Source organism: Pan troglodytes, chromosome 3 (genome assembly GCF_028858775.2).
Source record: "Pan troglodytes isolate AG18354 chromosome 3, NHGRI_mPanTro3-v2.0_pri, whole genome shotgun sequence".
NCBI lineage: Eukaryota > Metazoa > Chordata > Mammalia > Primates > Hominidae > Pan > Pan troglodytes.
Window position 1 is genome coordinate 10,149,012 of NC_072401.2, and position 12,188 is coordinate 10,161,199.

The 12,188-nt window shown below is 53.7% G+C and overlaps 1 protein-coding gene across 3 annotated transcripts; it reads left to right on the forward strand.

Annotated features, from left to right (window-relative positions):
* The first annotated feature begins 432 nt into the window (after positions 1–432).
* Positions 433–5,719, forward strand: LOC454371 (putative protein N-methyltransferase FAM86B2). 3 transcript variants are annotated; one of them, XR_010156456.1, is made up of 4 exons: positions 433–492; positions 1,995–2,198; positions 3,941–4,021; positions 5,588–5,600. XR_010156456.1 is itself a non-coding variant. In XM_063809383.1 (3 exons), exons 1-3 carry the CDS (start codon positions 1,938–1,940, stop codon positions 5,693–5,695), a joined length of 309 nt encoding a protein of 102 aa, XP_063665453.1. In that variant the 5' UTR covers positions 1,789–1,937; the 3' UTR covers positions 5,696–5,719. The 3 variants fall into 3 exon arrangements, 1 of the variants encoding a protein (XP_063665453.1); XR_002943504.3 differs by lacking the exon at positions 5,588–5,600 and having other exon boundaries at positions 3,941–4,404; XM_063809383.1 differs by lacking the exon at positions 433–492 and having other exon boundaries at positions 1,789–2,057; positions 5,588–5,719.
* The last annotated feature ends 6,469 nt before the right edge of the window (positions 5,720–12,188 follow it).

Here is a 12,188-nt window from a genome sequence, read left to right on the forward strand (position 1 = left end):
TAAGTACTTCAATGTCCACTTCTTCCACGAGCCCCAGAGACCCTGGAGGGCCTGGACCACACCTAGTTTTTCTCACTGTTACATCTGCCTTGCCAGGCGCATGGTAGGCGCTTAGTAAGTATTTGGTGAACGAATGGCTTGTTTGGTGACAGTCCAAAGGCTGGGGGACAGAGGGAAAGCTCCCTCCTGTCGGGCCCCAGACGGGTGGCGCTGATGGAGAAGCGGCTAGGATAAGGCCTCCAGGACCGAAGCGCGCACCCATAAGGCCCCTGCCAAAAAGACCTTCCTGAAGGCGGAGGAACTGCAAGAGGGTCTACTTTGGCCCAAGGCCTGACTCGACGATCCCAGGGACCCTTGCCCTAACCGGCCCCGCCTCCCGGGCCCCAAACCCGGACTCGGCCCCGCCCAAAGCTCCGGCTCCTAGGGCCCGCCCCTGGCCCCGCCTCGGCCGACCATGGCCTTGCTCCTGGGCCTGCCTCAAACCCTCCGCAGGTAACGCCTCCCGAACGTGAGCCACACTCCGATCCCCGCCTCAAACCCCTCCCCCTTTCCCACACCCTGGACCCCTCGCTCCGTCTCGGCCCCGCCCCAAGCCCAGCTCCCTCTCGGCCCCTGAGCCCAGCCCCGACCCACCTCCCAGTCCCTGGGTTCCTCCCGACACTGGCGCCTCCCTAAGCTCCGCCTCCCAGGGCCCGAGCAGCGCCTGGCCATACCCCAGGGCCCGCCTCCTGAGCGCAGCCCGCAGCCCAGACTCGGACCCGCCTCCCGGACCCTGGGCCCCTCCCCACATCGGCCCGCCCTAAGCTCTGCCTCCCAGAGTCCGAGCACCGCCTGGTCACGTGCTACGACATAGTCAACGCCCCGCCCTGGCCCCGCCTCCTGAGCCCTTCTCTGTGCTATTGTTTTCTTCTTAATAAAATGGGGGATATAATGATAGCTACCTCTTAGGGTTGTTGTCAGAGTTGAGTACAAAAGCCTGTGGATCAGTGCCTGGCTCATGGTAAATGCATGTCGGTGTTAGCTACTGTTTTTATTCGGTCTGAAAATGTTTAATAAATGCCTTCCGTGAGCCAGGCACCATGGATCAGCAGTACCCATGACAGATGAGGCTCTGCTTTCATGGGAGAGCCAGAGAATAAACAAATAAATGAATAAACAAGAAAAGACCAGATGAGAGTAGCTTTAAAGCCAATAAAACAGGGAAATGGTGAATGGAGCAACTGGGGAGAAGAGTCACCAAAGTCGGGGAATCAGGGAAGCCTTCCCCAAAGAGGTGGCATTTGAACTGGGGCCTGAGTGGTGAAGCAGCTAGCCATGGGAAGGGCTTGGGGAACAGGATATGCAAAGTCCCTGTGGTGGAAACAAGCCAGCTGTGGTTGAGGAACAACAGCAAGGCAGCCAGTGTGGCTGGAGTGGAGTGAGCAGGGTGGGCAAGAGGTGAAGGAGAACAGGCCAGAGAGAGGGATTAGGACCAGGTCTTGTAGGGCCTTTTACGGCATGGAAGGAGCTCTGAAGCAATGAAGTGCCTTGCCCCGTGTCACATACCAGCCGAGACAGTCTGCCTAACTCGGGAGCCAAAGCTCGCTGCTGGGCTTGAGGCCCCTGTAAGAGGACAATGTAACCCAGGCTGGTATGGGCACATTCTGCATTTCCACTTAAACTCAGATGGCAAGCCCATCAAACCTTGGTGCAATGGCTGCCCTGGTAATTCCTGGCTGACCAGTGCAACCAGGGAGCTGGCCCATGACCTGGGTGGCAGCTAAGTAGCCAAGACTAATGTGGCCAAGAGTCAGTCTTCTAGCCTTCTTCCTGTGACTCATCCAGGTGCACCTGCGACATTTGAAGGTCAGGCTTTCAGCTGCTGTGGCTTCCACTTCCAACTGGCTCCACGTCCCCAAGGAGAGATCACATAGCGCTTTGCCAACACATTCTATTGCATGTTTAATGTTCCTGTGAATGCACCCTTGAGATTTCTCTCTCTTCCCTCCACACAGAGCTTAGAAGCAAAGTTAAGAAACTCATCAGATTCTGAGCTTCTGCGGGATATTTTGCAGAAGGTAAGAGTCCCAGAGTCCCTGGGACTCATGACCCTGCCTCCTGAATCTCTCCGGAAGACCTGAGAGAAGAACCACAGGTGTGCTTGTACCCTTTAAAAACACCCCTGTTCAAAGAACAAAACCATTGAGTCAGCACTGCAGGTGTGTGTCAGCACCTCCGACAGCTCCAGCACTTTTGTTTTCTATCTAAGACTTAGACAAAGACATCAGTATATACAAAAATCTGCATAAGAGGGGGGAATCTAGGGAATGTTTTTTAAACCATCCACAGCAGAAACAGAGATGACAGGTGCAAAACAGCTTCTAGCATTTGGTAGATGCTCAGAGACTTTCTTTTTTGCATTTATGAGGCCTGTCCTGCCCACTCCTGTCTATTCTAGACCTAAATGGGCCCTTGCTTTGCCCAGGGTGGGGTTTGCACTCAAGTGCATCTGCATGCAGGTGAGAGGCAGGATCACCACCCGGCCCAGCCACAGCCTGACCTTGGCCTTGAGGGCCAAGTGCAGATCACCCTGCATCCTGGGTCTTCACCTTCAAAGGGCCATGAGCCCTTCAGAAAAGACAAAGCAACAGACTCCCTCCCAGAAAGAAGTGCACCAGAAGAATACGTTTTCTATACAAACTCAGGGGAGGCAGACATCCTCCACCCCCACCCACCCAGCCCATCCTAGGAGCCCCGGTGAAGAATTCCTGTGCTAGAGGTGAACCAAGATTATCCACGTGGAAAAGATGCAGCCACAGCAGGGAAGACTTTCGGGGCAATACAGTAGGACAGGGCTTCAAGCATGGAGATACCTGAAGTTATCTCGCACCCTACTCTGAGTTTCACCCTGAGCCTCACTCTCGTAGGTGGTGAAGCATGAAATGTAGGGAGAGCTGCTTTAAAATCCAGCAAAAGGCTGGATGCACTGGCTCACACCTGTAATCTCAGGACTTTGGAAAGCTGAGGTGGATGGAACACCTAAGGTCAGGAGTTCAAGACCGGCCTAGCCAACATAGCAAAAACCCATCTCTACTAAAAATACAAAAAATAGCTGGGCGTGGTGGTGCACGCCTATAGTCCCAGTTACTCGGGAGGCTGAGGCAGGAGAATTGCTTGAACCTGGGAGGTGGAGGCTGCAGTGAGCCAAGACCGGGCCACTGCACTCCAGCCTGGGCAACAGAGCGAGACTCTGTGTCAGAAAAAATGAAAAACCAGCACCAGCGTGAAGAGCCTGTATATTGCGTGGGGTACTTTGCTGCCCTTGGGCAGAATCTGCATCCCTCCCAGCCAGCAGGCACTGCGGACCATCTCCTCCCTCTCCCTCCAGGCTCTTGTTTTCCCACCGTCCCCACTCCTGCTGCACAATTCCCTCTGCCCTCATTTCCAAGTGCCAGGCTGTGGCCACCTCAGAGCTTGCACCGGCTGTTCCCACTGCCTGGAACTTGCTCGTCCTGCACTTGGCTTCTCTTGGCTTTAGTTGGAGTGTCACCTCCCCTCCGTCCTGTCCCCAGGGACACATGCTCCAAGAGAGCAGTTGCCGAGTGGGCCTTCCCGCCTCTTCCATAGAGCCAGACAGTTGACAACTGTCCTTCCTGCAAACCCTGGTTCACACAGGCTCCCCTGGGAGGGAGGTGGTTTGGGCCCACATGCCCTGTGTTCCTGCTCAGAATGGGCATTAGAAATGCTGCCATAGCCTGTGCCACTGCAGTGGAAGCATTTTTAGGAAACGGCTTATATCTTAAGACAAACTTCAGATGCGTGGGGCCAGAATGTTGTGTCCATCTACATCTTTGCTGAGGGATTGGGTAGCCTGGAGTTTGCCCTCTGCTGTGTTGGCTTGAAGCTCATAGGAGACTTAAGATGGGCTCTCGAGCAACCAATGTTCTGTCCTTTGCCATAGACTGTGAAGCATCCTGTGTGTGTGAAGCACCCGCCGTCAGTCAAGTATGCCCGGTGCTTTCTCTCAGAACTCATCAAAAAGGTCAGTTATGGGCAGTGTCCACCCAGTAGCCGGACAGCATAGCCACCTGCATGCTGGAGCCCCCGTCCTTCCCAGGCCCTGGCCCTGCTTTGCAAACCCCAGCATGGCAGGGGCCTCCCCAGGCAACTGGCTGCAGCTGTGTGTGACCCATGGGAAACAGTGCAGGGCGGGAAGAAGGGGAGGCCAGCGTCTCTCCCTCACTCTGCCTCCTGGGGTTTCCGCAGCAGCTGCTTCTCTGGGGCCCCAGCTCCTAGCATATGGATTCTCATTCCTACCAGGCTGGCCCAGCCCACAGCACTGGAACCCTCACCCACACCCTCTGTCCTGCCCGCCAAAGGGTTTGGAGTTTCCTGCTCTTTTCCGTCTCTGGGTTGCCCCACGGGCCCCTGTTGGAAGTTTTTCCTCTTGCCATACCTTTGGAACTAGTTCCTCTGGTGAATTCTCCGCATTGATCCTGCTGGAATGAGCTCTTTCCTGACTGATATAGGATGGATTTTATTTTTTACTTATTTATTTATTTTTTTGAGACAGAGTCTCACTGTGTTGCCCAGGCTGGATTATCGTGGCACAATCTCGGCTCACTGAAACCTCTGCCTCCTTGGTTCAAGCAATTCTCGTGCCTAGCCTCCTAAGAAGCTGGGACTACAGGCACACACCACCATGCCTGGCTAGTTTTTGTATTTTTAGTAGAGACAGAGTTTCACCATGTTGGCCAGGCTGGTCTCGAACTCCTGACCTCAGGTGATCCGCCTGCCTTGGCCTCCCAAAGTGCTGGGATTACAGGCATGAGCCACCGCACCTGGCCTAGGATGGATTTTAAAGATGGGCCCGAACATGCAGGGTTTGACATGAGGATGTCGAGAGGCCATTCCTTAGTAGGCAGTAGCAGACCTGCTGAGTGAAAGGGCCACACTTTTAGCAAATAAACAATCCCCTGCTTTTCCAATACCTGCTTTCTCCCTAGTCCTCCCCAAAAGGGTGCATCTGTGGTCACCAGCAGGTCTGCCCTGTGCCACCAAGAGAGGGCAGCAGTCACCCAGTGTACCCTGCTGCTGCCCTGTGAATCTTAGGACGGGGCCAGCTGTGGAGAAGCAGCCTGCTGACAGCCACAGCCTGCAGCATGGGCCGCCCTCACAGTTCTGCCTGGGCTCACTTAAAAGCACCTTTTGTTTTCCTCCTCTCTGTCATGGTTATGTGGCAGCTCTCACGGAATCCTTGTCTCCTGCACTAGACTACACCTAACCCTACCCTCTCAACACCTCTTGTTGAAGGCCCTCCCATCCAGGTTTCCCTACCAAGTGAATTATTTTTTTAGAGACAAGATCTCTGTTGCCCGGGCTGTCCTCAAACTCCTGGGCTCAAGTAGTCCTCCCATGTCAGCCTCTAGAGTAGCTGGGACTATTCAGCACACACCACCATGACCAACGAAGTGAATATTTTATATGCCAGCTGGCCGGTATTACACGATTCCATCCCAAATCTCCCCTCCAAGCTTGGTGAAAATCATCTGTACATTTTTACAGATTAGAAGGAAAGCAAACAAGCTCTTACTCTGTCTGCCCCCAGCACGAGGCTGTCCACACGGAGCCTTTGGACAAGCTGTACGAGGTGCTGGCGGAGACCCTGATGGCCAAGGGGTCCACCCAGGGCCACCGGAGCTATTTGCTGGTATGAGAAGGGCACCCTCCTCCCCTTCACAGCCCAGATACCCTTCCTGCACAAAGTGAAAACGTGGGTGTGGGTTCAAATCCTGACTCACCCATTCTGCAGTCTTAGACATGAGGTCTGTTAACCTTCTTTGGCCTCAGTTTCCCTGTCTGTAAATCAAGCACTTCAACAACAGCATGTCTCGTGGGGTTGTTGGGCATTTGTCCAATAGGTAACACACACTACATGCTGCACAAGGACCTGGTGCCCAGTCCTCAAAGAATACTTGACAGGGCCAGGCGCGGTGGCTCACGCCTGTAATCCCAGCACTTTGGGAGGCCGAGGTGGGTGGATCCGTGGTCAGGAGTTCGAGACCAGCCTGGCCAATATGGTGAAACCCTGTCTCTACTAAAAATACAAAAATTAGGCTGGGCGTGGTGGCTCATGCCTGTAATCCCAGCACTTTGGGAGGCTGAGGCGGGTGGATCAACTGAGGTCAGGAGTTCGAGACCAGCCTGGCCAATATGGTGAAACCTTGTCTCTACTAAAAATACAAAAATTAGGCTGGGCGTGGTGGCTCATGCCTGTAATCCCAGCACTTTGGGAGGCTGAGGCGGGTGGATCACCTGAGGTCAGGAGTTCGAGACCAGCCTGGCCAACATGGTGAAACTCCATCTTTACTAAAAATACAAAAATTAGCAGGGTGTGGCATTGGGCACCTGTAATCCCAGCTACTCGGGAAGCTGAGGCAGGAGAATCTCTTGAACCTGGGAGGTGGAGGTTGTAGTGAGCCGAGATTGCGCCATTGCACTCTGGCCTGGGCAACGAGAATGAAAGTCTGTCTCAAAAAAAGTACAAAAATTAGCCGGACATGGTGGCACATGCCTGTAGTCACAGCTACTTGGGCAGCTGAGGCAGGGGAATTGCTTGAACCCAGGAGGTGGAGGTTGCTGTGAGCCAAGATCGTGCCACTGATTCCAGCCTGGGTGACAAAGCTCAAAAAAAAAAGATAAAACATAGATACAGAAAACCACAAAGGAAAAACATAGCATATTGAAACATCACAAGGCAGTCACCCCTTCATAGCCACACCCAGGCCCTGGCCACCGCTGACCTGTGCTCCATCACCAGAATTCTGTCGTCTCAGGAATGTTGGATGAGTGGACTCCTGTGTGGCCTGAGATGAGTGTCTTTCATGCCACGTGACACCGGAGGCCCATGAAAGCTTTTGGGATGTCAACAGTTAGCTGCTTCTGATTGCTGAGTGGCGATTGGTCCTGTCATGGTTTATTCAGCCATGTGGTGGATGGCTACTTATCTTCTATGCCACTTGTCTTCTGATTGCTGGACTGACTCTCCCGCCCTCTCTTGGTGCAGCCCTCGGGAGGCTCCGTCACACTCTCCAAGAGTACGGCCATCATCTCCCATGGCACCACAGGCCTGGTCACATGGGACGCTGCCCTCTACCTTGCAGAATGGGCCGAGAACCCAGCAGCCTTCACTCACAGGTGACCTCGGGGCGCAGGGCAGGCTTACCCTGGTGCAGTCGCAGACACGGTCCCCTTTCCTCCCGCCAGGACTGTCTTAGAGCTTGGCAGTGGCGCCAGCCTCACAGGCCTGGCCATCTGCAAGATGTGCCGCCCCCGGGCATACATCTTCAGCGACTGTCACAGCCGGGTCCTCGAGCAGCTCTGAGGGATTGTTCTTCTCAATGGCCTCTCATTAGAGGCAGACATCACTGCCAACTTAGACAGCCCCAGGGTGACAGTGGCCCAGCTGGACTGGGACGTCGCGACAGTCCATCAGCTCTCTGCCTTCCAGCCAGATGTTGTCATTGCAGCAGGTAATGCCCAGCCCCGGGCATCCTGTGCAGGCGGTGTCCTTGCAGCTCTACCCAGCTCTTGGCTCTGGGAAAAGGGAACAATGGATGCTTTGGAGCATGGGCATGATGGGGCTTCCAGAAGAGTTACTCTGGGCCTCCAGGGTGACATCAAAGGACAGGGGTGCCTCTTAAGGTGACCTTCAAGCCACAGCCCTCTTGTTGGAGACAGGCACACTCCCGTTACAGTCGTCACCACATGGCTCTGTCCCAGAGCCATGCCCTGTGTCCTTCAGAGACCACAGGAGGAAAACAACCACTTCTGGGACAAGGACAGGGCCCTTGAGAGAAGGTGGTGTTTGGCTGGGCCACCGAAAACCCCTCGCCCCTGCCAGCACACTCAGTCCCTAAGGTGTCTCTGGTCACCCTAGAGACCAGAGAGGGGTCTCTGGTCAAGCAGAGCTCTGCCTGTGGTCCTGGGTCCCAGCCCTGAAAACCACAGGTCCAGCGGTGGCCAGGGACACAGGCCCACGCCTGCAAGCCAGCAGACCAATCGGCAGATGCCTGAAACACGAAGTTCATGGCAGGGTCAGGCTTTGTGTCATTCGAAGCCCTCTAGATAGGCCGAGAACCAGAGCTGTTTCTCTAAGGAACACCAGTGAGTCTGGAGATTTTTTTCTTTTGCTTCGGTCTTTTGCAGCTTGCTCTACTAAGGGTTCTCCTTTTTCACCAAGTAATTGCCTTTCCATCTAATGGCACAAATGGTCAAATGGCATCTACCAATCTCATATGACCGCTGCCTCTCTGGCCTCGCCCTGCTGCTGAGGTCAGCATAACCTGGAACTGTCCGCTGGTCCCTTTCAGTAACCTGAAGCTTTCACCGTAGACGTGCTGTATTGCCCAGAAGCCATCGTGTCGCTGGTCAGGGTCCTGCGGAGGCTGGCTGCCTGCCGGGATCACCAGCGGGCTCCTGAGGTCTATGTGGCCTTCACTGTCCGCAACCCAGAGAGGTGCCAGCTGTTCACCACCGAGCTAGGTGAGCCCCCATGCCCACCTGTGCCTGCATGGTCCCCGAGCTGTCCCTGCAGGACTCCAGTGGAAGTGAAAGAACTGGGCGCCGGGGAAAAGCTAGGTTGCCCCACACTCCCACACAATGCGGGGAACTCGGGCAGAGGACAGTGAGCAGGGTGGGCTTGGGGCATGGGGGGCTTGCGGCAGCAGGAGGACAGCTCAGCCCAGGGAGGGAAGGTCTGAGCCCAGGAGCCCTACTGTGTGCTTCAGAGCAGGGTTCCCTAAGCCCTTGGGCCTCGGTTTCCTCATCTATAAAATGGAGGTGGTGGGAGGGGCAGTCGGGGTCAGGGCTGGACACAGCTGTGGCCTGCAGGATGCTGGAGCACAGGCTGTACAGGTGGATCCACCACGCCACTGTCCTGAGCACCCAGTCGATGGAAGACGAGCAGGGTGACTGTAGAGAAGGGGAACTGGCCCCGTAGTGTGCCAGCAACTGTCTCAGACCTGACATTTGTCAGCCCCGAGCACTTGTGAGGGTGTGCTGTCCTTGTCCCATCTCACTGACAAAGACACTAGGACACACAAAGGCCAAGCGACCCCTGAACTCCCGCAGACTGCAGCCCGGCCACCTGGCTCTCGTGCCTCCACACTACACCCAAGCCCCCCAATGCCATCAGCCTCTGCTCCAGCTCCCCCTGAGCACAGCCCCTCCTGGGAGCCATGTGCACAGATGCACCCGCAGCAGCCTCTGCCTGCACACAGAGACACGGATGATCCAATGCCTGCCCACGTGGGGCAGCCCGTTAACTACAAAGCCAACAAACAAGCCAGCACACGAAGGCATACTGGGTTCCACGACAGAGTCCCGCAAAACGTCGCACAGGAGGCTGGCCGGGCGCGGGGCTCAGGCCTGTCATCCCAGCACTTTAGGAGGCTAAGGCAGGAGGACTTCTTGACGCCAGGAGTTCAAGACCAACCTGTGCAACATAGTGGGACCCCATCTCCACAAAACATACAGAAACTAGCCAGGTGTGGTTGCGCACACCTGTAGTCCCAGCTACTCAGGAGGCTGAGGTAGGAGGATGGCTTGAGCCCAGGAGGTGGAGGCTGCAGTGAGCCCTGATCTCACCACCGCACTCCAGCCTAGGCAACAGAGCAAGACCCTGTCTCAAAAAGGCAAAAAAACAAACAAACAAACAAACAAACAAAAAAACAGGAAGTCTTTCTTCAGATACTTACATGAAAAAATACCTGCAATATCTTTTAAGTGAAAAAAGTGCCAAACAGCACACATAGCATAAGCCCCTACCAACCTTTTTTTTTTTTTTTTGAGACAGAGTCTGGTTTCGCATTGCCCAGGCTGGAGTGCAGTGGTGCCATCTCGGCCCACTGCAACCTCTCACCTCCCAGGTTCAAGCTATCCTCCCATCTCAGCCTCCTGAGTAGCTGGGACTACAGGCGCGTGCTACCACGCCTGGCTAATTTTTGTATTTTTTGTGGAATCGAGGTTTCGCCATGTTGGCCAGGCTGGTCTTGAACTCCTGACCTCAAGTGATCTGCTGCCTCAGCCTCCCAAAGTGTTAGGATTACAGGCGTGAGCTACTGCGCCCCGACCCATTTTTGTTTAAAAACTAATAATAATCACCCACACATGGTTATGAGTACCTATATTCCCAACTACTCAGGAGGCTGAGACGGGAGGATGGCTTAAGCCCAGAAGTTTGTGGCCACCTTGAGCAACATAGCAAGACTTCATCTCAAAAAAAAATTATCACAATCATCATTTTCACATAAGTATACCTATAGGGGAAAACCTAGAATATATATACAGCAGGCTTGTCCAACCTGCGGCCCAACACAAATCTGTAAACTTTCTTAGAACAGTACGAGGAGTTTGTGTGATTTTTTTTTCTTTTAGCTCATCAGCTATTGCTAGCATTAGTGTATTTTATGTGTGGCCCAAGGCGATTCTTCTTCTTTCAACGTGGCCCATGGAGGCCAAAATATTGGATATCCCTGATATACACGTGAACACGTGCCATTGGCAGGATTATAGAGACTTCTACACGTTCATGTCTGTGCTACTTCATTTTTAAAAATACGCATTTTCCACTTGTAACAAAAAACTGTGATTGAAAATCATCCCAGGTCACAGTGTCTCACACCTGTAATCCCAACACTGTAAGAGGCTGAGGCTTTGGGAGGCTGAGGTGAGTGGATCACTTGAGGTCAAGAGTTCAAGACCAGCCTGGCCAACACGGTGAAACCCCATCTCTACTAAAAACACAAAAATTAGCCAGGCATGGTGGTGCACGCCTATAATCCCAGCTACCCGGGAGGCTGAGGAAGGAGAATCACTTGAACCTGGGAGGCGTTGCAGTGAGCTGAGATTTTGCCACTGCACTCCAGCCTGGGGCACAGAGTAAAATTCCGTCTAAAAAAAAATAATAAAAGAGGCTGAGGCAGGAGCATCACTTGAGGCCATGCGTTCAGGACCCCATCTCTACAAAACAAAAAAATTACTGGCATGGTGGCATGCACCTGTCATGCCAGCTACTCAGGAAGTGGGAGGATTGCTAGAGCCCAGGAGTCGAGGCTGTGGTGAGCAATGACTGTGCCACTGCACTTCAGCCTGGGTGACAGAACAAGATCGTATCTCAAAAAAAGAAAAAAAAGAATCATTCTGGCTAATGGCTCTTCAGACATCTGTGCTTCTGAGAACACCAGCCCCTTCTAAGCTTTGTGTGTGTGTGTGTGTGTGTGGTGTGTGAGGTTTTTTTTTTTTTTTTTTTTTTTTTTGAGATGGAGTCTCCCTCTGTCACTCAAGGTCGAGTGCAGTGGCACAATCTCAGCTCACTGCAACCTCCGCCTCCTGGGTTCAAGCAATTCTCCCACCACAGCCTCCCAAGTAGCTGGGATTACAGGCACCCACCATCATGCCTGGCTAATTTTTGTATTTTTGTAGAGATGGGGTTTCACCATGTTGGCCAGGCTGGTCTCGAACTCCTGACTTCAAGTGATCCGCCTGCCTCGGCCTCCCAAAGTGTTGGGATTACAGGCTTGAGCCACTGTGCCCGGCAGCTTTCTAAGCTTTGTGAAGAGTGGGTTGACTGAGCAGCCAGGTAGATGTGGGTTCAGATCTCTGCTTCTGTCCCGCTGTGCCAAGTGCTGGGGCGGACACAGGCAGAGAGTGGACAGCAGCACGGTGCCTGCTGCTAGCCATTTCTACGCAAAACCAGATTTCTTGTCCCAACCTGGAGGCCAATTCTAGGCACCTGGGTGGGCCTGGGAACCTGTGAACCAAGTAAACTGACTTGGACACCCCCCACCCCGCCAGGCCTGTCCTAGAAGCCCCACACAAAATGCTCATGTCCTGTCCCCAAACACTGCCATCCTCAAACACGTGTTCTGTTTCCAGGCCGGGCCAGGATCAGATGGGAAGCGGAAGCTCATCATGACCAGAAACTGTTTCCCTAAGGAGAGCACTTGGAGATGACAATGCTGAACCTCACACTGTAGGACTCACACACGACTCCAACGGGATCGTGAGAATCAAGTCACTCTCGTGGGAAGAATTTTTATATGGAAAAGTGGATAAAACTTTCATTGGACTGGAATGTTTGGAGAATGTTAATTTCCAAATCAGGAACCACAAACTGCCCTCTAATAAGACATTGTCTATCTAAGCGT